Consider the following 25,901-nt stretch of genomic DNA (forward strand, 5'->3'; position numbering starts at 1 on the left):
ACCATCGTGGCATTGGCAATCAGAGGTCGTGTCTTTGACTTCAACACCGCACTACTCGAGCCTAGCCGCTTTTATGTTCGCCTCGAGATCATCCTTTTGCGTGCCAGACATTCTTCGCCATTGTGAGGGCCATGTCCACCGACCTGTCATGTAAAACCCCTCGTTAGAATTCTCCATGGAAACTGAGTATGATTGTCGCGTCTTACGTCGTCTTCGGACCATCTTGACAGCATAGAAGTATTCCCTTAATGTTGTCGGGTGGTATTCCGGGAACATGCGATCAAGTATCCGCTCGAGTCTATGGTGATAGACGCGTCAGCCCTGTACCGACAGATGAAGAGGTGGAGGAGAAACTTACTCTTGTCGGATAACCCATGCGATCCAACAAGTGAGAAACACGACAGCTAGGACAACGCCGGAAAATAGCGCCCAGTGAGACATGATGTCTGTGAATATTCAGATGAGACGTGCAAGCTAATAAGTCGAGTTAAATATGACAGGCGCTGAACACGATGAAGAGTCCCTTGATTGATCTCAAGTTTGAAGGTGAGGTAAGTTGCTGATGCACTCAGGTTGAGAAGGAGCAAGTTAAATGTAGATTCAGTAAAACGATATCAATGAAGGAAACACAAGAAAAAAGGAGAAGTTCATGAGCACCAACTATCCTGAAAGTAGTGAATGACCGCATAGTGGCCATTGAGTTCTATTGACATGGTTCAGGTGGTGAATATCAACATCGTCACCATGCCTTGATTTCAATAAGCCTGACGTTGTGCTCTGGTCCAATGTATTGAAGCTGCAGCCTAGTGTAAGGTACTGATGGTTTCTCTATAAATAACAATGGTAAAGGATATATCTTCACTTATTGATCAACACATTGTTCTTGCTTTATATTTATGGTAGAGCTTTTGCGCAGATAGTTACTGTAGAGCAGAGGATGAGAGCTTAGCAGAAATTAACAGATCTTTCACAGCCATATTCTACATACTCTCGCCTTCAAGATGGTCGCTATGGAGCTTCTCTACATGCTTTAGAGCTACTTTGGCGAAACCTACAGTCAGGTTGTAGAAACTACGGTCCTTTCTTCTGGACTCTGAGTAAATATATGAACCAGAGAAATAATCACTTAATTATTCACACCTGTGGAACTGTTATAACAAGCAAATCCCTTGTGAATGTGCTAGGTTCCTTATCTGGTAGTGAGATGAGGCATTGCGAGCTAGACAGTGTTTAGTTATTAAACATTGCTGTGTTTGAGAGAAGGGGATAGGATAATACCAGGGAGCTCCTCTCCCATTGCTCTCCCCTTCCTCTCTCCCTTTTCCTGTACATGTCCATGGAGGCTAATCCTACAGCAGGCTTTTAATATGAGTGGTATCTACTCTACTCATTTGTAACCTCTTATGTCCTTATCAAAACCTATGAGCGATGCGCATTACTAAGTGTGCAATACTAGAACACAAAGGAAATGCATTCATATTTCGTAGGAATACTTGCTGACCGCTGTAAGTTGGTTGTTATTACCTGTTTCAGGATAATAGTGGCATTCAAATATAGGATTTGAAAAAGGTTTCGTAGCCGCGGACCAAGGAATCCGTAAGGACAGAACCGTAGACAAATAGCCAACACAGGCCCCTATACAGCAAGCCATTGAGACAAAACCGAAATAACAACTTCAGGAGTTTATGTAGGCCACCAGTAATTCTGCGTAACTAGAATTATATGCCTATACCATTTGGTATTGTACTATATAGGATCTTAAATGGTTCACATCACCAAATGGTGCGAATCACTATATATAAAGGATTTTAAATAGTTTGAATTACTATATAATAGGGTTCTTAAATTACTACTCAGTAGTAAAATTAGATCCTTATATACTAACGTCACATGTATAGGCAGAATACATATGTAGGGAAGTTATAGAGGAACACCGTGACCTAAATACGTTATTTCAGTTTTGTCCCAATGGCTTGCCGCAGCCGGGTACCCAGGCTGGTGGTAGCGGAGGAACCTGAAACCGCAGACCCTAGTGATATCGACTTAGGCGTCATGGACCAGTCCAGTGAGAGGTGCCAGTCTGTTGGTGGTCAGTAGCAAGGAGGGCCATCGCTAAGAGCAAATTCATCCTCCAATTGCCATCTTCTGACAGTACGTTCTAGAGTTACAGTTAATAATCATTATCACGATTTTGACTTTGTGATGCTAAGGCCAGAACATTCGGGACACTTACATACACAAACTTTACCTAGTTCTAAAGAACGTAATGATGATTTAATAGAATTATACGCAAACCTCAGGCAGTTTAAAGTAATCCGATGCAAGATAGGTGCTTGAAGAAAAGGGTCACGAACAGCTGAAGAGCCATCTGCGTATAATACACCAAGAGAGCAGAAATAACTACTTGCGCTACCGAAGCATTCAGGACAACAGCATAATTATGCAAAAAGCTTTGACCCAAGAAGGACAACCAGTAAGTAAAGTGAATCAGAGTTATTATCACCACGATCACTAGATAACAGTGAATATATCAACTTACAAACATCTCCATGGGTGGGAGGCATTACAGGCTAGTAACGAGATGAGTCATTCAAGTACTCGACGGTGGCATATAATTAATAAAGCATTTAACACTGTGAGTTAACTGAGCTTCTATCTAGCAACTGACGCATTATGAACTAATATATAAATAAGGTGGCTGAAGTTGTAGCAAGGATGGTAACTGTGACTCACTTCCGCTGTTATCAGCGATTGGCAGTTGCTCCTATTAAAGAGATAACCGATTGCTACAACGAAGGGTCCAGGCTTCAGGAACTCAATCAGAAACTCGAGGCCTGGGCAACGCGGAAAGCCCAACAACTTCACTATGTACAGCTAGCGGTATGATCTAATTGAAATTTTACTATCGAGATATTGACAATATAAGGCAACTGTCATGCTCGCAGTTGACGCGCAATGTCTCTCTTGGCCCACAGAGAACCGTCATTGGATGGGACGTGCCTTCTGGTACTGGTGCATAGTCCTCGATGTGTTTTCTATTGGGATATCTTCTCAGCAGCTCAGCATTCTGCAGTATATCCAGGCTTGCAATTTGGATCACAGCCCACTCTTGGGAATGATCGTTAAAGAAAACAGTGAAGGAAAGTATCCCGACTCGAACATGGTCTATGTTTGGGAGTGTCCGATGATGCTGTTAGTTCACTCAATGGTTTTCTTCATTGTTGCAGTGAGTGTGCATGTATGTTACCCCTTGATTAGTGATCCAGGTTTTGGAGTTGATTCGAAGGTAAGCGACCTATCGCCTACAGAGCGGGATAGCTACTGATGATGCATGCTTAGATTGCAAGTGTATATATTGCAGTATTGGCGGTTAACTTGCTCAATCTTTTATATTGCTCCTACTGGATATACAGGAGATTGCCTGTATTGTGAGACAGTTATTTGCGGGCTTGTTTGCCATGACGTATGAACTTTGAGATTTTGGATACTACTCATGGTGGAGAAGAATACTCAGGGAACAGGCGAGTGAGGAAAGAAAAGGACGGGAAAGAGAGGGAGTAAGAGATGAGGATAACGGGTCTCAAGGGAGGGAAGTAACAAGCAGCGACGGAGTCGGAGAACCCGAGATTGTGATGGTGCACGTAGGCTATTTTCCTAAGAGGATACTCGATCTAGGTCGACTTTGATCAGAAGGTTAGACCTACAACTCAGCTGTATCACTTAAGATGGAAATATGTAAGCTGATCACTGTCACCACCCGCATTCTGTGGCGAGGCTGAGCGGGGCAGAGGCATGGCAAACAGCCAGTTCAACCACCTGCTCCTCTCTTCTCCTCTCTTATCATTCATTCCCTACGACCCATCAAAATGCCACTCAATTCACCAGAGGATTGTCTGGACCCGAGTGTATGCTTTCTCCGCTTCCGACTCTCTCTCCAAGTGTTTCAAGTGTTCGCCTTGGAAGATGCCTCACCCCCTACTACTCAGATTTGTGTATAATAAGATTTACATGAAACCGAACAGCACCTTTGGACGACTTATTTGAGAGTGCATCGTTCTTGACAACCAAGGTTTGCCGTTCATCCTCCCCAACCACTTTTCAGCTTCAGGTTGTGCATCTATCAACAGTGCTCTAAAGCAAGGTTTTTCCGGCCCTGTGTAATTCTAATTGGCTTATCCTACACGCGTCATAGCAAGCTCATAGCTGACAGGTACATACAGATGATGGTTACATACTTAATGCAAGCCCTGATAGTATTCTGTATTTGGCTGGTCATGCGAAGCCTTGAAGCGATGCTAAATGCCTTCAAACTCTCTAACCCCACAAGCAGGACCACAGCCCAATACTTTGAGCCTCAATAAGTCAGAAACTTTCGCGCCAAAAGTCAATTGCTAAACCGGTTCTCGTTGACGTCCAAGAGGCCCAGTGCTTTTTCCTCACTTGAATTCGAGCAGCCGTTCTCGTCGCTTTTGCTGGCAATTCTATTGCTTTGAGACAGCCGTTTGGCACAGCTCCAAGCAAACTATGCAGAAGCCACCTAGATTTCAGTGGCAGCAACTACGTCAGTGACGTTTGGTCTGTGGGTCTTACACCGCTCCCACTGATAACCGAAGAGTATATTAGGAAAGGGAGCTGGCCCTCCTGCATGGTATCCTTTATCATATTCGGTTATCTTTGTTCTTAGCACATACGACCATAGGGTGTGGAAAACAGGGCTTCCCGTCCGCTCAGCCGTACTTAAGCCACACGCCGGCCGGTTAGTAGTTGGGTGGGTGACCACCAGCGAATCCCGGCTGTTGTATGTTTTTTATTCACCAGCATTTTTGTCGTCCAGACTGCCTTGAAGGCCTTGACGGAGGTGATGAACCATTCTGCCTTTACGGCCTTATACAATGCCGCCGGGACTTTCCCCGTCGCAACTTATTTATGAAGCGCCTTTCTCAAAACAATGAACAGAGCAGCGAATATGGCGCCAAAACGAAGTAGGCAGATATAACTTCTTCCCTCATTCACGTGTAGCGTGGTCGTCCGATGTATCAAGATGATCACTCTTTGGAGCAGGATCTTCATTACTGGCCCACGCGAGGAACGTCTCCCCCGTATCTGTGACCGGCACAGCCGCGGTTTGCCCATGCCAATGGCCGACTCCGGCCCCTTCAAAGGCCTTGCGCTGGAGCTGCAGCTTGTCGTCCAGCGCCCAGTTCAGGCGCCGATATGCGCTACCTGGGAACCACTTGGGGCCAACCCGTGCCATGATAGAGTCGAGCGACAAGTTGGAGAGTATAATCAAGCCGCCAACTGCAAGAAGACAGGACACGCCCAATACAGAGAAGGAAGTCATCCCTGCGGGGCAGCGCACCTTCTGCGCCTTGCACAGGGGGGTCTGATCCGTCAGGGCCACTCGCTGTTTTCCCTCACGGGAGCTGCGAGGCCCCGTGGCAAACTGTACGCTGCGCTCCTGCAGCTTGGCCAGGTTGGTCTCGAACCACGATTGCACCTCAATCTGCCACTGGTTGCTCGGCAGCTGCGCAACCTGGTTCAGGTTCGACAGCGTCTCCTGGGCGCGCAATGCGTACGATGACCGCCCGTAGATACTGTAGTACATATTGTTCAGCACCAGGTAGTTCACGAGTACCGAGAGCGTGTCGGCCTGGAGCGGGCTTAGGTCGTAGGCGTCAATGAAGGCTAGCATTCCGTCTAGACTAGCCCATGCTTGGATACCCTGCAGATCGGAGCAGACTTCTGTCCGCGCATTGCAGATCTGGAACTGGTCGATGCAGCCGAAAATGGTCGTGAGGGTGTCCGCCGAGTACCAGTCGTCAAATTCGGCGATGGAGGTGTTCATTCCCATCTTGCGGAGCTGGCTGAGCGCCGACACGTGGGCGCTGAAAATCGGGTCATCGGTGGGATACTCGTACATAACGCTGTTGGCATTGAGGAAGAAGATAGAAACGTCGGCGTCGGTGCGGTTGAGCTCGTCACGAGGCTTCCAGAACTGGGAGGTTTCTGATGCTCCTGCGGTTGCCCATACGCCGCTGAAGAGAATAGCTGATTCAGACCTGAACGGATCGAGGGGCGGAAAGGCACAATGGCTAGGGCGCTAGTACTCACTGGAGTTTATACCCTATCTGGGCGCGCACCGTCACCGCATCATAGTAATATGTATAGTTGTGAATCCCATTGCCGTCGAATGTCGGTCCATAATGATACGCAGCCACCAAGTAGTCGGAGTACGGGAAGTTGGGCAACGGGTTGGTGTCGTTATGGACAGTAATATATCCGGCGCGGGTGAGCGGAGCGCAACTCGCGGATTTGCGGAACAACACTCGTTCGTCGTCCGGTGCGTTAATGCCCAGGTGTTCTCGGGAATCGAGAAGACCGGTATCCATCGCAAATGCTGTGCTGTCTCCTTCCAGACACATGCCGCTCTGGAACGGACAGGAGGCATTGGTGGTAGTATGCAAGGCGAGGCGAGTCTGAGCGTAGATGTTGCACTGTGGGAGTCTCTCTGCACCAGGCACGTAGCAGGTCCTTGCGTAGGAAGTCGCGGTGTTAGTCTCGAGTAGCTGGGTGGTGTCAAATACGTCTAGTTGATAGGGGTCACTGGCGTTGAATCCTGCGCCAGCGGCCAAATAGAGTCCGCAATGAGGGCTCATGATCAGGCAGTGAGAGCCTGCTGGCTTGGTTATTCGCGCCGAGAGAATGGCGGCGCTACCGGTCAGCGCTAGCCAGATGATTGCCAGGACAATGAAAAGGAGATTGCGAAGAAGAGGGTGCTGGGCCTTCCGGCGCCATGCCCATGAGAGAAGGGCAAATTCCCAAATAAGCGCGACAGGCGAAGTAGTGTTCTTGAAGATGACTTGCTGTTGGTGATGGAGGGCATCTCTGGGTTTTTGAGAAGAGTGAAACTGATGCACGACGAAGCTGATGATCCGCCACAAATGGCCGGCTGAGACGCTCACAAACAAGGCGAGAAAAGCCGTCAAAAACCCGGCGTTTTGGGCGCTGAGGGTGATGGTCGCTCCATGAATACGACCATGCGACCAATCCGTCCAGACTGCTGTGTAGATATACTCACTGTTGTTGGAGTTCACTTCCATGATGCTTCTGCAACGCGACTGACGAGGACGGAGAGGGTTGTACGCAGGCTGAATCCCGCGCCAGCATTGAACGGAGTTATAATACCCTCCATTTTGTTTGGAAATAAAGCATCTCTCACGGTTCCGCCCTTCACAGCCTACCCAAAAAGGCTGACAAGCTGGGAAGGGTGAAGGGCCAGGTTACGGCATCAGACCAATGCGAGAGAGCCAAGCATCGGATAAGGCAATTTGTAGCGACATTCTACCCAAGTAGTAACCAGTGCAGCAGCAATATACAAAGACTGTGACCAGACGCCTCATTGACTATATAATCTTCTCGGTGAGCGCCAGCCTCCTGGTGATGGGCAATGCAGTTTCGAAGTCAACCCCTGGTCCATTTAACAGCCGCCAGACTGCTGGAGCACGTATAAGACTCACGTAATCGAGGCTGATCTTAGTTTTTAGGACGAAGTCTCTCGTATTCCTGCCTTGGTGGCGTGTGTAACCGCAGCCAAAGAACCTGGTTGTCCCAAACAGGCCATCGACCCTACCTAGGACTTAGGAACGTGGTGGTAAGAAGCTGGGGTATCCTTGTAAGCCACCCCTATGTGGCTTTTTCAAACCCCGTGATCCAGGGTTTGTCCAGTGTCTCGTGTATTGTATTCGAGCATGAGTGATTAGTATTCTCCCGCGCGTGAGGTGGTACTTATCATGATGTACGCCGTGCAAATACGCATGCCCGACTGACTGATGATGTGATGTCAAGGTGCTAGTGTCTCTTAATCCTGCGTGATTCACCGCTGAAATGGGACTGTGCAAGGGCTAGATTTATCTAAAATTAGTAGAAAGAATGTTTATCCTCCCCAAGTCATGCAATGAATACGAGACGCCTCCGGTTGACATGTTGATGCATGGCAAATCTGACCAGTCATATAACAGTTGGCCCTATAGAGATGGACCACTACTGATTTGTACCACAGACTTTATTTGACTTCCACACACGCTGAATATACAGCTATTCATGGTGGAACAAAAATATGAAGATTCCCTTCAAGACATTTAGCCCAAACCCTCTTATTTCGGTCTTTCCACGTGGTGCAGCATCGTTGTGAACATCTTTCAAGTGATATTCGAACTCGGCCAGAGTCACGTTTCCAATTTCTTATATGATGTCTTGAAGGCTGGTATTGTACTAATGCAGAATACTTCGAGAGCTTGCCTTTTAAGTATCTACGATCTTTCATTCCAATGTAATAATGCAGTAAAAGTTAAAGCTGACTACTCGAGAAATATATAACGCGCTGTCTTTTTTAAGTTACCATGTAAACATCCATAGAACACTGTACAAGTCCTTTCTGAATTTGATTACAATAATTATTGCCTAGATAACATCTTTATAAAGATATCAAAGTTTTTATCACTGGAGTGGTCAATTAGAAGTTTAATTATGCTGTTCTGGTTGGTTTTATATATACTACTCCTTGGTGCGAAACTTACCTGATAGCAGCTTCTTACACCTATACACTAGAGTCAGAAGAGTGACCTTAGAAAGCAAATGTATTTTCACGACTTAGTAGGATTGAGGGGAAGATGAATTACAGACCAGAGCATAGTAGTCTGCAGTGGACATTGGCAACGATACAACATATAGGTGTCCCTTAGAGACTATCTGAAGTCTTGACGTAAACCATTCTCCCAAATGACAATCAACTTCACCAGTAATGTAAGTGATATCCATGGACACGCGCCAGTAGTTATAAAGAGAAATTTTCAGAAGTTGAGAAGTACTTTGCATTGATCTATCTAACACTTTAAATATCCGCGCCAGACTTGCCATCAGTAGCTCCTTTATGCCGCACCATTACTTCCTCATTCCCACTCTGACAGTTGTACTTCAAGCTCCTTCACCTGCCCAACCCTAACTGGGTCTTCTGATCCACTCCCTGCAGCCTTTTCGCATAGCCAACTGTAGATCTGTATTTGCTTCTTGAGCAGTACCACCAGTCACACCAGCATCGCGCTGCCATCTCGAAGTACTTGCTGTGCTGCCGCCCGCCATGGCTGCTGTGACTTCCATGCTCCATAGAGCTTAGCGATCTGCGCAAACCGTCTTTTCAAAACACCCTCCAGTTCTAGCGTATGTTCTACACATAGTACGGCTGAATCCCCTGGACTACCTGTATCTGATGCTCATCCACATCCAACTCTTGTATCTGCCCTGACTTGCCTCGTCTATTAAAGAGCAGAGCTGCCGCGCAAGTTTATGATTAAATAGACTCCACAGTCCATTGTCCGGCTTTGCCTGTCCCTTTTGGTCCGTGGCTTCCAGTTGATCTTTCTGGACCATGGGGAACATATCAAAGATGATCACGTCGTCAATGATCAGTTGCACTCCCGCCAATGTCACCTGAATCCAAGAAAGCGTATCTGACATTTCTACCATGTCCCGAAATGGTATATGCTCCCAGGGACAGGGGTCAAGCAACATCACAGCTGGGAATTCCATCCAACCTGACAGTGATTTCTCAGGCATGGTGTTCCAAATTTATATGCGCTTCCCATACAAATCTTGAACCCCAGCTTTCGTTCATTCCCATGCTCAACTCATCTCCCTTCTCAACACTCTCCAAGCGCGGGTACTGCCTGCCTGGCGGAATTTCAGCCAATCTTTTTCTCCTGAACTAGACATAAGGGTCCTTAGCACGGAGTTCTCACCTATATAAGGGTCAATTTCCCTCGCTGGCTGCCACGGGAACTCAACGCTGGCGATTTCGAGATCTTCTTCCGCGACCTTCAGCGCATGCATGCCGTCTGGCTTTGGGAGCACGACGATATTGGTGTAGAAATCCCTCTTCTCGGGCACGTCTTCCTCCAGTGCCTTCTCCACGCCCTTGAGCTTATTATCTTCGTGTACAGTATCCGCGGCGAGCAGGTAATTCTCAATTTTCTTGCATGCATAACCACAGACAATCGGGCGGGAGCTTTGTAGACGGCTGGACCATGACTGGGTTGCAATTGTGGGACGGCATCGAATCCAGATCAAATCGGCATCATGTGTTGGTTTCTACTTGGAGATTTCCGACTTCATGAAGGGAGCGCATGCAAATTCTAGCCCACATTCCTTAGTAGTAATGCAACATCTTCTCATTCACTTCGTTCCTTCTCTCCGTAAGCATTATACTGGCGCTGGTTTGTAGGCTTACCATGTCATATCACTCGGACCGACCTCTCTTCGTTCACTGTACGCATGCCATCAAAAGTCTTCGGCCCTTTGCTCTCTGCAAGTTCATGATCTTGTTCCATTCTTGGAATGAGACGGCGTTGCCCAGGGAGGCAGCTGTTTATTCTACCATGTTTTTACAGGTATCATATCCCCCAAAGTGGTGTGTGGCTCCCATTTCGCCTGTCTGAATTCGCTGCCATTTCTGATACTTCGCCTCGGATTTTTACATCAGCCAAATTTGTGGATGAAATTAGGCCAGACATTGTATCGGTCATATAACGACAGGAATCCTAGACATGGGATTCTTTAGGCGGATTCTCTGGACCATTATAGATGCGTGTTTAAGTACGTGCCAGCTCAAGTCCATTTCTATGGTGGCTAGTATACTGCCCAGTATTGTTTTGTATTAACGAATACTAAGCCTCGTTACTTGATTATCTGTATCAGAATGGTCGTCTGGCTATTTTTATGTCTATCCCTTGGACTCAAAGCAGGTCTGTAGGACGTCTTTCAATGCTATTGTATTTCAGGTATTTTCACAAGTGTAGCTGAGAATCTCATGAGCGATGGAGAAATTTCGTCTATTCTAGTGCTCACTATGGTCCTCAAATTCCTGGCCTCTTATTGGCGTTCAGGAAACTGAGGAGCTTACGTGGAGTCACCAAGGGAGGAAGGATTTGAAGGTCAACCTCCCTGACAGCCAGTTGATAGCCTTGTCCGACGGATTTGGGCCGGATGTCAAGCAGTAAGGCGGCAAGATATGGTCGCCCGTTGCCGGGCGAAACTCTTCCCTCAGTCCCTTTTGGAGTGGAATCAACATGTAGACTCAGGGGGAAAGAAGGGCAGAATGTAGCTGTATCGACTACACCTACGTAACCTACTAACGATCAGATGCCATTACGATGATTCTCTTGATTCTTCGATAGATGCTCAATACAATTAGGGGTCAAATCCTTGGGGAGCTGGAGGTAGTGGTCAAGCCGCTAGATCACGTGGCGTCAGCCAGCCAGCGAGTGCATCGCATGTGACATTTCCGCATCCCCTCCGATACCTGTTTCTTCCCTTCCACAGCAAGATCAAACAGAAATGTGGTCGAGTATCCCTCTAAAGGTGAGATAATGTATTGATTGCTTGCTGGTTCTTATCTACTTATTCCAAAGCTATCTCAACCCTGTTTCCATGGCTACTTCCAAATACCGCACCACGCAGTACACGTCTGAGGAATTTGTTGAAAGCAGCGGTGCTATTCTATTTGACCTGTCAAATGAGACGCAGCGCGTCTGCTTGATTCACTACAATGTAAAGAACGAATGGCTTCTAGCAAAAGGTCGACGAAATTGTGGCGAATCTCGACTTGAGGCTGCTTTGAGAGAAGTGGAGGAGGAAACTGGCTATAAATGCCACGCTCATCCTGTTACGATGTCGACTCGTGCACCCCAAAAAACAGAAGCGGATAATGTTCCAGACCAAGCTCGGTCGTACCCCGGTCTGAGTGAGCCTTTCATGCTCACCATTCGCGAGCTAAATAAGGAAGGCGCAAAATTAATTTGGTGGTACATCGCTGCAATAGATGGGGACCTAAGTGGCAGCACACCATCCGCAGACTGCGATTTCAGAGCTGAGTTTTTTACATACGACGAAGCTTTGCAAAGGTTGACATTTCAAGAAGACCGCGACATCTTGGCAAGGGCAATCACTTTAGTGAGAGGTTCATGACACAGTATCACCTATACTCTACAAGCGTTAGTGAAAGGTGAAGGGTGTGGGATCCAGATTGATTATCATTCAAATCGCCAGAATATTGCAGACCGTCTTATTCCACACACCAGCATAAGTGTATTTACTCATCGTTCACATCGCATTTCAATGTGTTGGAAGATGCCATGAAGGCCTTCACCTAGATAGCCCCTATCTATTTATAACTGCCAACTTGATCTTGCCGCTGAGGGTTTGAGACCTATAAAAATAAAGAGCATTCATGCCCAACCGGTCCCTGGCTGATGAAGCAGGGATATCTGTGAAGGATCACATCAAGGACGAGCGCGACTCGTACCTATATCTTTTGTCATTCTCCGAGCGCCCTTGTCTTTGGTCTTCTCTCTAGACAGTTAAGATGTAAAAGTTTCCAGTTCATATGTTGTATGAGTAGAAACAAGCACTTGTATTTCTAGATCTTAGCCCACACTGTTCTCACCAGCTTTGTTTCTTGATATGGCCCACAGAGCAATCTCACCGACAAACCTGCGAGCGACCCCTAGCTTTACGCCGCGCTCGGTACAGAATTCCATCATATTGTCTCTGAATATATTAGTCTTTACTTGCGATGGCTGCCAGAAACTCATCCACCAGGTCTTTAAGAGAACGCAGAGAGAACGAAAAGATTGAGCCTGTGTGGCTCTTGAGCGGTCTGGCCCGGCATCACTTGGTAACTGACATGGCTGCGCAAGGAGGACTTGAATATTAAATAAATACCCACTAAGGATTTGATCTTCTCTTTTTTCAGTGGTGTGTCGATGATGTAGGAGTATGGCTATATTTTTACAAATACCGAGTTTGTAGCCGCCAAATGTTTGGAGGGTGCCAGGCGTCTGGCAGTCTTGACAGCAATACTGTGGGCCAATGGGAGTGAAGGGCAAATGCTGGTACTCTTAGCTTTAAAGTACATCAGGATGCTTGCAGCGGTAAATGCCATTTGGGTTTTCTCCTAGGTAATCTTAACAACTGCCCGCGTAAAACAGCGGATTGAATATCATATTATTTTCAGCTGTATATCCAACCACTCCTGTACTTAGAAAACGCAGGGATAAAACTTATGCCAAGCAAGCCAGCGCGATCTGTCCTCATACTACTCACAAGGCGTAGATGTGCATCTAATAAGGAGTATAGTCATAACATACTCTAGCTTAGGACTTCTCTCCAGCAGGATATTCCCGCCATCGCGAGTCTTCAGCCTTCGCCGTACATTGACCCTGGAAAACATCATCTAAGAGGTATGAGGTGAACCAGCCATTATTCCATCATGCGAAGGCTTAGATAACCACTCCAGCAGTCGTCTTCCACCAATACAGCTGATAATTATGCTGACATAATTAATCCTCTTATTATCTTCCGTGGTAAGACCTTTGATAGTGCCAGGTCATGGAGTGGGAAACTGCAGCTTTGTCTGCTCGTCACCCAAAGTAGAAGGTGCTAACAGGGGCGCAATGCCGCCATATCAGTATCCGGATAAAGGCCTGTCAACATGGTCTGGTACTATCACGAGGGCAGTAGGCTAAAATAATACCCTTTGTTACGCATAATCTAAGCTATTCCAAACTTTCTGGGCTTGTTGATACTCTATATCATAGAAGACCACACATCCTTATTTGCGAATGTTAAGCAATCGACCCCAATATCGAACTTGTTTAATGTGTGAGGTGACCAAGTCTGCCACCTTTCAATCTTCAATCTCTACAATTGAGCCTCCATCCGCTAAGATTATTTGTGTACTTGCCATTCCGTCTTCCATATAGACGCCCAAGACTCAAAGACATGATAGAAATTACCTTGTAGCCTTTGATAGTGCCAACTATGGTTTTGCCGTCGTCAACAGTAATTCCGTGAATGATACTCCGGTTCCTCTGTTCTGTATCAGAAACGACAATAAAACACAGTATAAGGTGGTGGTTGATCTCTATTCTAAGATCTAACGTTTAATGAGCCTCAAACCACTGTGTAAAGGGACAGATGAGGTTATTTAATATCCTCATCCCTGTTATAAGAGAATAATTTAATAGTATCCTATTATGGTAGTATTTTTTTAAACACCCATTTTATTGAGGAACCTCACTGAAACTGTATATCTTGGAAGAGGAAGCAGGTAATGGGCGGCCCGCAATAGACAGGTAACCTCCAGCGCCCGCCCATGGGCAGTGAAAGGGCACCCAAAGCCGATCAATGGGCCTGGCGAAATCTACCATAATCCGAACGGCGGCCACAGGTCACGTGTAACACGTGATCCGCCGAGTGATGTTAAATAGTAAATCAATCAAATCAAAAAATATTGCTGGAAGGCTGAGCCGTAAGTTATCTGAGACAACATACTGAGTTGCTCTGAACGAGGTATTGACACAAATGGTGTCTCGAGGAGCCGCAAAGAGATCTAGCTGGCTGTCTGAAATCTCTTCATCCACACAATATCAAAAACCTTTCTATGAAAACTTTCGGAATTTGGTTGCCTGGAGCTATTATTTCGGCCACGTACTAGTATGAGTTGCGGTGCTTGCCTCGCTCACTTGCTGCTTCGGTATAGTGTATTTCTATTGCACTAATATGTGTAAAGACAAGTTTCATGAACTGAATGAGTCGATCAATGACTACGTATCAATAAATGACGCATGTGGATACAGTGAGGCCCAGGTCCATTCACAGTGCAACAAGGCAATTGTTGAGGGGCAATTGCTCCATGGAAGGGCTATGTGTGGACCTTGAATTGACTGATGGAGCACTACTCGGTTGCAGCAATAATAACAACAGCACCTCTACCAAGTCAGAACTGCACCCTCTCCTTCCGATGGCTTAAATATCAAAAGGACATACAGCGCGCTCAAGATGTTCGCTACTAAACGAGTTGATGACGACCGAAATGTCGAATAAGCAGAACACACTGGTCTTGACCGATGTCAACTGGCTTTGCTCGTTGATACCGAGTTCTTATCTCGATTATTACCGGAGTGCGAATTCAAATCCCTGCTACACTTGGAATTAGTTTTTCTTTTAGGTTACATCGCGTGAGACCCTAGCAGTGGGATGCATAGTTGCTCAGATTTGCCCAGTTCGCATTGTACATTGCACATTTTTTTTATTCTTTTCTGAACAGTAATACTTCTTAATGAGATCCTGAGCGGAAGTGGTTCATCTCGAGGGTTGTAAGTAGGTGATACTTGAGAATACATATCTGGTGATATTCATTCCTCTATTCTATCTCGCATGAAACATCTAAAGAGGTTGATGACTTCTATCATGGTCTCGTGCACTCGATTGATACTCAATTGGGGGCCATGGCCATCCATTGGTCGATACCAGGTTAGTTGCCATCAAACATTGTATGACTGTTCATATTCCCTGTCAAATAAAATATAGACGTACACACGACCCCATAGACTAATGCTAAAGGGGTTGGTTAATCGCCAAAGTCGAACAAGCGCCGCGATAGCGCCGGGGAAACCCTTTTGACTGAGTCATCCTGGTGGGCGTTTAGTCAGATTTCAACATGCTGTAATCTAGTCAATCTCCATGCTTGATAAGATTTGGTAATCTGTTCACATAGTCCATGTAACATAAAAAGAGGTTGTTGAACCAACAATGAACTCTTTGTCTATAAAAGGTGAGTTCTCACATCCTCTCATATCAAGGCACAACACCACAAATCCTCCTGCAATGACAGACTGGTACGGACGTCTACTTGAATTGACTCGTCTCTGCTGCTTATTTGGCCTTGGTTTTTTTCAACGGATACAATTACTATGTTCTTCCTGCGGAGTACAGTGATCGCGACTCTGTGTTGCTTTGGAACTTCCGTGCTGGCCTCTTCCTGGCCTTCATCTATCCAGGGGCAACCGCTGCCAGACAAATGGTTTCAAATAAACCTCGATCAACTGGAGACCACCCTAAGCGAAACTGAGTTCAATTCCAGCCTAGTGGAACGCACTCCGTTAATTCATGTTTAGCTGTGCTTGGGGGAGTTTCATCTTGCATTACAATTGGGTTTAGCTGTGCTTGGGGGAGTTTCATCTTGCATTACAATTGGAAGTTTCATTATTCAGATGTGCCAGACCCTTGCTGGTGGCATCAAAGCTCTGTCGGACCAGCACAGTTGCAACACCATGAGTGGCACTATCGACGGCGTCAGATATACTTATCACTCCACTGGCCGACACTGTGATACGACAGCTCAGAGAGACACCATTGCAGGTGCTATCAAAAAGTTCCTTTCGAATGTGAGCATAATAAGATCTGTGGAACCCTTTGCCTGCGTCTCGACCATGGCCGCACCTGGAACGGATGGCTGAAGTTGGGTCCAGTAGGCTCATTCAATGAAAAGGCATACTGCGGCGTGGGACTGCCCTTCAACAGTTGTGTCTCTGGTGGCAACAATGACATCTAGCCTGTTCACGGATGGGGTTTCCTCGGGACTGATATCACAATCGAGGCGCATTGGATCGGTTGCGCTCTAGATCTCTTGCCATCTTCTCTCTGAGGACCTGTCTGAGGACACTTGCAACATGCACAAATGCCTGCGAATATCTCTTCCTGGCACATACGACCATAGGGTGTGGAAAACAGGGCTTCCCGTCCGCTCAGCCGTACTTAAGCCACACGCCGGCTGGTTAGTAGTTGGGTGGGTGACCACCAGCGAATCCCAGCTGTTGTATGTTCTTTTTCCTATTTTCCAGCTTCAATCCAAATGGACTGGCCCCATTGGGTGGCCAACTAGAGGCGGGCTAGTTGTACTACTGGCACAGATAAAAGCATGGTGCTGCTGGCAGCATGTATAGAACATAAGTTGCCTAATCAATGCCAACTATTGTTAATTTTATGTCTTTTGTCGGAACAGCCAATGGTACCCTATGCTCGAAGCCTCCCAGGCCGATCTAGGTTATGCCTATTCCAGTTCGCCAGGGATTAGGTTGGTTGTAGACGCTTGGCCAAGTGGATGTTTTCGTTCTTGTTACTGTCCCAGTCCTAACTATTTAACGCTGGCCCTTCCGCAGCACCTTGGGTAAACTTCAGACGCCAGTTTCGAATAGAGATCAATTATAATGCTATTTGCCAACAATGTTAGTTATTGCCATTATAGTATATTTTGCTAAACCAAATCGCAGACGAACATCAGCTGCATTCCTCACTGTGAAGATCAACCCTCCTCGGCTGTACAAGCTGTTTGGGTCATTGTGCAGATTGAAGAAGATACCTCCCAAGACAAACCCACGATGGTATTGCCTCCAAGCTGGATATATGGTAGTGAGGGATCCGCAAGCAGGCGCTTCCAACCGCGCCAGAGACACAACGACGTTTGTTGCGTGTACGACAGCGTATACGGGATTTCATTCTTTTTCCGCTCGCCTCTTCTTCCTATGTCACCACCTTTCTCCATATACTCCACACGGGGTTCACTATCGTGGGCCTAGACTCATTTCAGCTCTTATCCATTTTCCTTCTGTTGTAGTAGTGGTAGCTAACCGAACCCCGTTGGGGTTCAGCCCCGATCTCAATTGCGATTTCTTCATCTCAGGGTTATGGGTATTCTACAAACTACAAAGCAACAGGAACCTCCCATGCCCTTTCCGGTGCGGCTTCTGGGTTGTCTATCTTTGAGATATTATTTCCGTCGTGCAAGTAGGACTTGACTCCCAGCTGGAGGCTATATTTGAACTAACTCCACTTCCCACTGTCCTAAGTTGAGACAGTTACTATTTGACTGATATTTCTGTTATCCATCTGGATGTCTATCTCTTCTATTCTTCGGCCCCTCGGAGTCGATTCAGGCAGTAGTACTTTCAGAGGTGTGGTCTCGTTTACTCGTATAAATTGGACCCATCCAACTAAAATTAGGTTTTTACTGTTGTGGAGAATCCCTGCCGGCTTTGGCTCCTATTCCGGAGTAGGCATGCAACGGGGATGAGACACCAGCTTCTATATAAACACTGTGAATGTCGCCCTTCTTGAATACCTAGCGATGCAGATATATAACAAAACAGCAAAATGCGTCTCATTTCTCATCTTCTTTTTGGAGTAGCCCTGCAGGCTACCTCTGGGCGTGCCACCCTTCTGGTACCACTGACCTATAAGGACCACCACGGCACTCCTCACGCGGTACATAACGGAACTACATATACTCTTTCAGCAAACGATACTTCTCCATCCATCATCATTCTGGACTATGGACGGAACGTTGAAGGATATGGGACATTTCATGTCTCCCGGAGATCGGGTAATACTTCCGTGTTCGAGATGAGCTACAGCGAGACAGAAGCCTTGTTGGACATGTACATGGTAAGTTGGATGTTGAATAATGTGACCATGTACTATGTATTGACCTTTACTGATCTCATAGGCTGATGGACCCCTGCCACTTGCTGCAGCCATGGACACTTACCGCATCAATCGGTATAACATCACGGAACAGAAGACCTACACGAACCGTCTGATCCAAGGCGCCCTGCGGTACCAGAAGTTGAACCTGTCAAGTGCTGGGGAGCTTGAGCTATCTCTTGTGGGGTTCAAGCCAACTGTGCATGAGGTTCCCATGTCGGGACTTCCAGGGTCCTTTAATTGCTCGGACCCGGTGCTGAATCGAATTTGGGAGATAGGGGCGCGTACTGTGCAGCTGAACGAATTTCCTGCAAGATCTCTTCCGGATTTCTGGATTTTGACTGAAGAAGGAGCTCTGGTGGATAGCCTTGCTCCCCAACCATTTGCAGCGGACTTTGCAGCTACCATGTCGGCTTACAAGGTCACCTTCTCCGTGAAGCCGGTAGCGCATGGTTTTGGCTTCACTGTGTTGAGTGACACGCTAGGGAATGGGATTTACATCTTTGTAGATGTAGTTAACTCATCGATCTCTGCTCATGCTGGATCCACAGAGATTGGACAACCGCCACTGGCGTCGGCTGTTCTACCCCCATCGGTCACTCTCCACCGGTGGCATACGGTCGAAGCCACTGTGAATGTGACACAAATTTCAATCAAGCTCAATGGAAAGTCAGTGCTTGACTTCTCTCAAACCACTGCCTATTACGGTTCCTTTGGCCTGGGCGCCTCTTTCGGCCATCGGGCCGTGTTCGCGAATGCCTCCTTGATGGCTTTCGGCAAGGAGATGTATTCTTCGTCGCTGACAGAAAAGTCTGTCCTGAACGACTTTCTCCTTGGCACCAACCCACTCCCAGTTAGCGTTGATGGCTCACGGCGCGACCGCATCGCGTATGCAGGGGATCTAGACATCGCCGCGCGCACCGCGTTTGCCAGCACGAATGGCCTGGAATACATTAACGGATCAATCGCACTCCTTGGCTCCATGCAGATGCTGCCTGGGTTTTTTACGCCTACCGCGAAGGTGCAACAAGAGCCGCGGGTGGACGTTATCCAGGCCAACATCACTGGCTTGATAGGCTACTCCTTCAGCCTAGTCAGTTCCATGGCGCAGTACTACGAGCAGACCGGGGATGTGACATTTCTACGACACTGGGCGCCTAGGGTCGGCCGACTTTTCGACTGGGCTCACAGCCAGACACTACCCAATGGGCTTCTCAACATCTCCGACGCAAGCTTTGGGGGCGACTGGAACTACTACGATCCTCCTCTGAGCGGCGTGGTATCGAAATTCAACCTTGTCTACGCCTATGCCTTGAAGCAATGGCTACCCTACATGGCTGACGGAGGGCTCAACGCCACCATGTATGCGAATCGCCTGCAATCCTTGCAAAGAGCGATCGCCACCAGACTCTGGAGCGACGAGCTCCAGGCATTCTATCTTTCCGATTCCCACAAAGACTTTTTCTCACAGGAAGCCAACGCCCTAGCAATTCTCAGCGACACTGTGCCATTGACCGGAAACCGGTCCGCCAGTACAGTTCTCTCTTCCATGGCTCGGCATCTATATGTCCCTGCCGGAGCGCTGGCGTTCTCCAATGCAAGTGCGGCAAGCGGATGGGCGCAGAAGATCAGCCCCTATGCCTCTGGCTACCATCTGAAGGCTGCCTTCCATGCAAACGATCAGACCAATGCCGAGCGCCTCCTACGTAGCGTCTGGGGCCCTATGAGCGATCCATCGCTCGCCAACTACACCGGCTGCACGTGGGAGACATTGAATGCCGACGGCACGCCCGGCCTTGGTGCTGCCACCTCGCTCTGTCACGCCTGGGGTTCCGGGCCCACGGCGGATCTCAGTCGTTACGTGCTGGGTGTCCAGGCCGTAACGCCCGGCTTCAAGGAGTGGACGGTCCACCCACAGACTTTGGGCCTGGGGTACGCCCGCGGTAAGCACCCTGTTCCACAAGGTAACATTCGGGTGGATTGGTCCTTCGGCAAAGACGGCCTCCTTAACATGACTGTGACCGCCCCTGCGGGCACAAAGGGGATTATATTTCCCCCCAGCCCACTGAAAGTCCCTTTGTCGAAGTATAGGGTCTCGGGACATGCAAGGAAAGTCGGCGAGGGTTTTGAAATACAGGGAGGGCAGGCATTCACCCTTCAACAGAGCAGATAGGCTTTTACCTAAGTCTATGTAAACCAGAATTCTATTGTCTTTTTGAGCTCGTTGTAATTTGTTTACTGTTCCTTTCAAGAGAAAACCAAGATCCCGTCACCTAATCCCCTATTAGAGCCTTGATTTTCATATTTAACATCGTCTGGACGATATTAGGGCTGAGCTCGACGGTGTTATATGGGAGAATGTACGCAAGTCATGTCTGCTGTCAACTGTGCTGAATCACAACAGGAGCCCAAGAGATATATAATGGTATAGCTTGCACACTACCGTCGCTGATTTCAGCTATTGTGATTTTTGGAGGAGCCCGCGTGTACAACACTAGGCACACAACTGAGATTGAAAGTTCACGCTTGTAGTAATTATAAGAGGTCGGCAATGAAATATGCCGTTGGGTTGAGACACCCCATCGGTGCGATTCAGACATGCGGGTCATCTTATACGAATTTACGGAATACATACGAGAATACGAAAGCGAACGCGAACTAGCCCTGCGTGTGCTGCAATAATCATTATAGTATATCTCTTTTGAAACCATCCTGGCCCCTACTGGTGTAACCATGTCAATCCTCGATGGAGAATCCAGTATTGATATGGACGATCACCCCAATTTGACGTTCTCAACCTCACGTAAGTCGACGTCTTTCCCGTCACTGTTATCTGTGCCGGGAGCAACAGCATCCTCAGCATCAGCCAGCATGCTCTGAGGCAAGTGAAGAAGAATCTTTTCGCCCGTAAACAGCCGGTCGATGTGCTCCAGCGAGAGATTCCGTGTTTCAGGGTAGAAGAAGTAGATCAGGGGAATGAAGCAGAAATTGAAGACGCTGAAATAGATGTATGTGCGCCACCCGATGCTCTTGATGCTGACCGGGGTGATTTCCACGACAAGGAAGGTGAATATCCAGTTGGATGCCGTTGCGAGCGCGGCGGCGCGTGTGCGAATGGCAAGCGGGGCGTACTCAGCAGGCACTTTGAAATCTCTATAAGCACGAAGGATAACCAAGGATGATCAGACAGGGAAATACTCACAGAGCCAGGGGATTGCAAGCAGGCCGACGGCAAAGAAGAAGTTGAAGAGGAAGAGCATCACGACTGCAACGATCCCCGCGGACAGTCCGCCATCAGATACGGTGCCCGCCAGGATAGCCATACATGCACACTGCCCGGCAGCGGCGAAGAGCATGAGTTTCCGGCGGCCCAAGCGATCAATGATCCAGATCGGAACCAAGGATGAAAGGAAATAGGCGACACCATTGAAGCCTGCCAGGAGAAGGGAGAGATTGTGAGACATCCCGACCGAATTCTCAAAGATAACCGGTGCATACTGGAAGACTGTCAGATCGGCCCCCGGATTCATTAAGAAAAGGGAAGGAGGGAGTGCTCACATAGGTGATGAGGTTGATGCCAGAGATTTGCTGCATGAATTGCCCACCGATCCCAAGTAAGGTTCTGTAAAGAAATTTCTGCTCCCCATTTTCTAATATCATCCTCCAACTTCCTTTGGAGGAAGCTTCACGCTCTTCCTTGATTGCCTGCTGAATTTCCGCCAGCTCTCTCGCCAGTACCGGATCGTTGATATCAAGAGTCCGGGCATTTTTCTCAACAGCCCACAGGACATGTCGTGCTTCATCATGACGGTCATGGGCAATCAGCCATCTCGGTGACTCGGGAACTATACAGATGCCGGCAAAAGTGACGATGGCGAAGAGTATTTGCAGAGCCAGCGGGAAACGAAACTGAGCATCGTTCGAGACGTAGCTCATCGCGTAGTCCACCCAGTACGAAAGCATGACTCCGAAGATGTTGATGGCCAGCTCAATGCAAAGCCCCTTGCCACGATTGCGGGCCTTCATCAGCTCGGAATGCCAAACCGCTGCCGAGACTTGGATTTAGAGACTATCCTGGAAGAACAAAAGATACGTTGGATTGCGAGAGAGTCACTCACGAATTGTGCTCGTGTTCATCCCGTTTCCCAGGCCGGCGATAATCCGACCAGTGATCATCTGAGGGATGCTGTACGCGCTGGCTTGGAGAGCCGCTCCGATGCTCAGCACAATTGACCCGATCGCGATACACTTTCGGCGGCCAAGTCGTTCTCCAAGGATCATGCAAATAATGGCACCAAAGAAGCAACCGATTTCGTAGATGGCTACCACGGTTCCCTGAAGGGACGCGCTCCCAGAGCCGTGCTTTGTGGTATCGATCTCAGGGAATACGCGGGTAAAAGCGTGGCCGGTTACAAGTCCGGACATCACCCCTTGGTCATAGCCGAACAGAAGGAAGCCCGAGCCCGCTGTAGCCGTAATGGCCCAGTTCAGGGGAGTCCCGATCAAGAAGGTCATGATTGAATGAAGTGACGTGATAGCGCAAGAGTGACCACAACCACAGTCGCAGCTCGCAACCTGGATGGAACTTGGAAGACAGGCGGAACGATGAAGAATCGAGACAGCTTATGTATCTTTTCGAATGCCGTCTCTGGTCGGAGTATGGCTCCTGTACCCTGTGTTCGATTTCCCCGTGGGGGAGATGTAGTATGGGGTAAATGGCATATCTCCATGTTCCTTAGGCGAGCAAATCTCACAGGCCCAGAACTCAATTCTGCATTGAGCGAAACTCAACGCTTAAAATTTCCGGAATAGAAAAGGCAGGAAGGTAAACTGTCGGGTCGAAAAATGGAACAAACTCGGGTGGTGCTGCTATCAGAGGATCATTATCTTGGCGTGCGCTTATTCCTTCTATTTTCGTGCACATGGAAAACTCCCACGGTCATGTACCTGGGACGATACAATCCAAGGTCTGACGACGTCGCGAAAGGAAACTTCTTCCAAACCTGAAGTAGTATGGCTAATGTCTTATTGACAGTCGTATACAGTAACTTCCCCAAAGCATCATATGGTGACTCTGCTCAGCAATGGTGACTAGCCCTCCCTTACTGGCTGTGTTGGGAGTGGCCGGCAACATCGAGCATCTCCATCCGCATCCCAAGTTTTGAAGGGGCTGAGAGTGTGGAAAGCCCCTCGCTGGTACGAAAATTTGCGCCTGTCTCAGTTCGCAGTAACTGCTAAGAGCGTTGCAGAGCCTTGATGATTGTCAGAAAGTACACGGGAGACAAGCTGAACTTTGGCTTGGCTGTTCCAAAGGCCGCAGCTGAAGGGCCCAGGATCGATTTCGTCTTTGTAGATATGATATCTCGGTAATGGAAGTTCTGCTGTAAGTCAAAGAGGCCTTGCAGGCGTGTTCTTCGTGCACAAATCGCTGGCGCCGCGGTTAGGCTTTACAGTTTAGTATGATGGAAGGTTCCATTGGAAGAGCCGGCTACGTTGGAAGAGACCATTTAGTGGGGAATGATGGCATTCCCAATCCCGGAGCCTTAGGGTTAGTCAGTAGTCTCAAAAGCATAGAGAGCATTTCAAAGGATAGCCAGTTGATCATGTTATGAGGGAGAACATTGCCATGGTGGACTCCTTGATCTCATAAGGACCGGACACAGAGACAATCTGCGAACTATACTGGATATAATCACTATACCCGTGTTGCTGAAGTGACAAAGCAGTGACGTTCCCTCTTTTTCCCATCTAATATCTCACGCACGAACATTCATACTACCGGAATCGTGTCTTAGGGATGAGGTTGTCTAGCCCATTCCTGCGATTAACGCAGTAGCAAGAAGATATTCTTTTGATAGGCAGGTACGGAAATGCATTAATCTATTCCTATATCAGCTATACATTTGTCTTGTAACACTGCCTAAAGCAATACAATCAAAGGCACCTTTGATTCGTATTGTAAAGTTTATGTACATCAGCATCTACATGTTCCGCGCTATGCCCCATACCCTAGGGGTTCATGCAGAGGCACAATGGCCGCCATCAACCCTCAAGTCAGCTCCCGTCATGAAAGAACTGCCTTCTGACAGTAAGAAAACTGCCGGGGCCTTGAACTCAACCGGTGTCGAGAGTCTGCCGAGGAGCGCCCCAGCCATCCACGTCTTTTCCACCTCAGGCTCAGCCTGGAGAAGCTGGTTTGTCATGTCGGTCATTATGTACTGGTATCGTGTCAGTCGCGGGAAATGAAGGTAGAAGCAGGGATGAGTTGGACTTACACCCGGTGATAAGGTATTGACCCGTATTCCGTACTTTCCCCATTCCTGGGCGAGAGAACGGCACAATTGCTGCACCGCCGCCTTGCTTGTGTTGTATGCGGAACATGTGAGACCCTGTGAACCATTAAAAGACAACTTCGGCATACTTGTCCTGGGCGCAGGGGCGTGGTTTTATGCGTACCCTGTTTGCAATCTGACCCGACATGCTTGCTATAAGGACAATACTTCCCGGTCTGTTCTTCTCGACTAGAATCCTTGCTGTTCGCTTTGCGGTCAAGAAAGCCCCTGTCACATTGACTCGTAGGATCCGCTCAAAGTCCTGCCCCTCATACTCGAGGGCCGGGACTTTCTGCTGAATGCCTGCGGAGGCCACGACACCAGAAAAGGGCGCGCCACGTGCGTCGGCGTCTTGCGCTATTTGCTCGAGTGCGGTCGCAAGCTCGGTTTCACTGGTGACATCGCATTGCGTATATGAGGCGGTCAGATTGGACGACTTGCACAGCTTGAGAAGGGTGGACCATTGAGTCTCTGAAGGCGAGGGCAAAATGTCCAGACACGCAACGTGGCCACCAGACTCTACTACCGCAAACGCCAGCCCCATCCCTAGGCCTCTGCCACCACCAGTGATAGCTATAGTTTTGCCTGTGAGCGAGAGAAGACTAGGCACGGTCGGTGCCGAGGAAGTATGCTGCTGCTGCGTGTTGGGCAAGGAAGCTGCAGCTGCAACATCGTCGATGGCCGTAGGTGTCATTGTGTTTCCCACTCTTTTCGCAAAGTAAGGTGGCAGGTGAAGGGTTGGCAAGGACAAAGCAGTCCACTATCAGGTAGTTCAGGAGGGACCACAGAGGAAGCGGTCTGGTATATAAATTTGAAGGTGGTTTCAAATTCAACCCATGTTTTGTAGGTCGTTTCTGAGCTGGATTTGGTAGGTCGAAGCACAAATTACAAAAGCAGCCCTCTGGGCACCGCTGAACTCCTAAGATTGCTACAGTGAACAAAGTGGATGATCGTATGCGTTCAAAACATGCATGTTGCCGCAAGAGAGACGGTGCAAAGTAGCCATTATCCATATTGCTCCAAAATTTCGGTTATGGAAGTTCGAAGCGCCATATCATGCGTTAACATTAGAGTCTCATGGGTGGCTTGAGTTTGATGGGGGAGGAAGTGGGGTTTATCCGTTCTTTTTCTTCTCTTTCCAGGATAGGCAGCCCTAGCCGCACCCCGATAATAGGAACGGAGAGACACACGACA

At 48.0% G+C, this 25,901-nt stretch overlaps 6 protein-coding genes and 2 non-coding genes across 8 annotated transcripts; 5 read left to right on the forward strand and 3 right to left on the reverse strand.

Moving 5' to 3' along the window:
• The first annotated feature begins 4,689 nt into the window (after positions 1-4,689).
• Positions 4,690-4,805, forward strand: AFUA_3G02845. Its single transcript, XR_013344489.1, has one exon. It is a non-coding gene; the product is annotated as a ribosomal RNA (ribosomal RNA).
• Positions 4,799-8,005, reverse strand: AFUA_3G02850 (uncharacterized protein). Its single transcript, XM_077804299.1, has 2 exons — positions 6,112-8,005; positions 4,799-6,035 (listed from the first exon to the last, which is right to left on the reverse strand). The coding sequence occupies exons 1-2, from the start codon at positions 7,098-7,100 to the stop codon at positions 5,006-5,008; spliced, it is 2,019 nt and encodes a 672-aa protein (XP_077660456.1). The 5' UTR covers positions 7,101-8,005; the 3' UTR covers positions 4,799-5,005.
• Positions 8,006-9,879: 1,874 nt separating this feature from the next.
• On the forward strand, positions 9,880-10,276 carry AFUA_3G02860 (uncharacterized protein; the record flags this gene model as incomplete). Its single annotated transcript, XM_743515.1, has 2 exons — positions 9,880-10,011; positions 10,046-10,276. The coding sequence occupies 2 exons, from the start codon at positions 9,880-9,882 to the stop codon at positions 10,274-10,276; spliced, it is 363 nt and encodes a 120-aa protein (XP_748608.1).
• A 936-nt stretch (positions 10,277-11,212) lies between these two features.
• AFUA_3G02870 (putative NUDIX domain) lies at positions 11,213-12,889 on the forward strand. The gene has a single exon (XM_077804300.1). The coding sequence runs from the start codon at positions 11,482-11,484 to the stop codon at positions 12,016-12,018; it is 537 nt and encodes a 178-aa protein (XP_077659895.1). The 5' UTR covers positions 11,213-11,481; the 3' UTR covers positions 12,019-12,889.
• A 2,505-nt stretch (positions 12,890-15,394) lies between these two features.
• AFUA_3G02880 (putative alpha-L-rhamnosidase C) lies at positions 15,395-20,548 on the forward strand (the record flags this gene model as incomplete). Its single annotated transcript, XM_743517.2, has 3 exons — positions 15,395-16,280; positions 16,365-18,336; positions 18,398-20,548. Exons 2-3 carry the CDS (start codon positions 18,046-18,048, stop codon positions 20,546-20,548), a joined length of 2,442 nt encoding a protein of 813 aa, XP_748610.1. The 5' UTR covers positions 15,395-16,280; positions 16,365-18,045.
• On the forward strand, positions 16,603-16,718 carry AFUA_3G02875. Its single transcript, XR_013344490.1, has one exon. It is a non-coding gene; the product is annotated as a ribosomal RNA (ribosomal RNA).
• A 601-nt stretch (positions 20,549-21,149) lies between the features above and the next one.
• On the reverse strand, positions 21,150-23,762 carry AFUA_3G02890 (sugar porter family MFS transporter; the record flags this gene model as incomplete). Its single annotated transcript, XM_743518.2, has 4 exons — positions 22,494-23,762; positions 21,934-22,421; positions 21,578-21,872; positions 21,150-21,517 (listed from the first exon to the last, which is right to left on the reverse strand). The coding sequence occupies exons 1-4, from the start codon at positions 22,888-22,890 to the stop codon at positions 21,150-21,152; spliced, it is 1,548 nt and encodes a 515-aa protein (XP_748611.1). The 5' UTR covers positions 22,891-23,762.
• A 630-nt stretch (positions 23,763-24,392) lies between these two features.
• AFUA_3G02900 (oxidoreductase, short chain dehydrogenase/reductase family) lies at positions 24,393-25,401 on the reverse strand (the record flags this gene model as incomplete). Its single annotated transcript, XM_743519.1, has 3 exons — positions 24,393-24,593; positions 24,651-24,764; positions 24,832-25,401. The coding sequence occupies 3 exons, from the start codon at positions 25,399-25,401 to the stop codon at positions 24,393-24,395; spliced, it is 885 nt and encodes a 294-aa protein (XP_748612.1).
• Positions 25,402-25,901: the final 500 nt, after the last annotated feature.

The sequence above is a fragment of the Aspergillus fumigatus genome, chromosome 3 (assembly GCF_000002655.1).
Source record: "Aspergillus fumigatus Af293 chromosome 3, whole genome shotgun sequence".
NCBI lineage: Eukaryota > Fungi > Ascomycota > Eurotiomycetes > Eurotiales > Aspergillaceae > Aspergillus > Aspergillus fumigatus.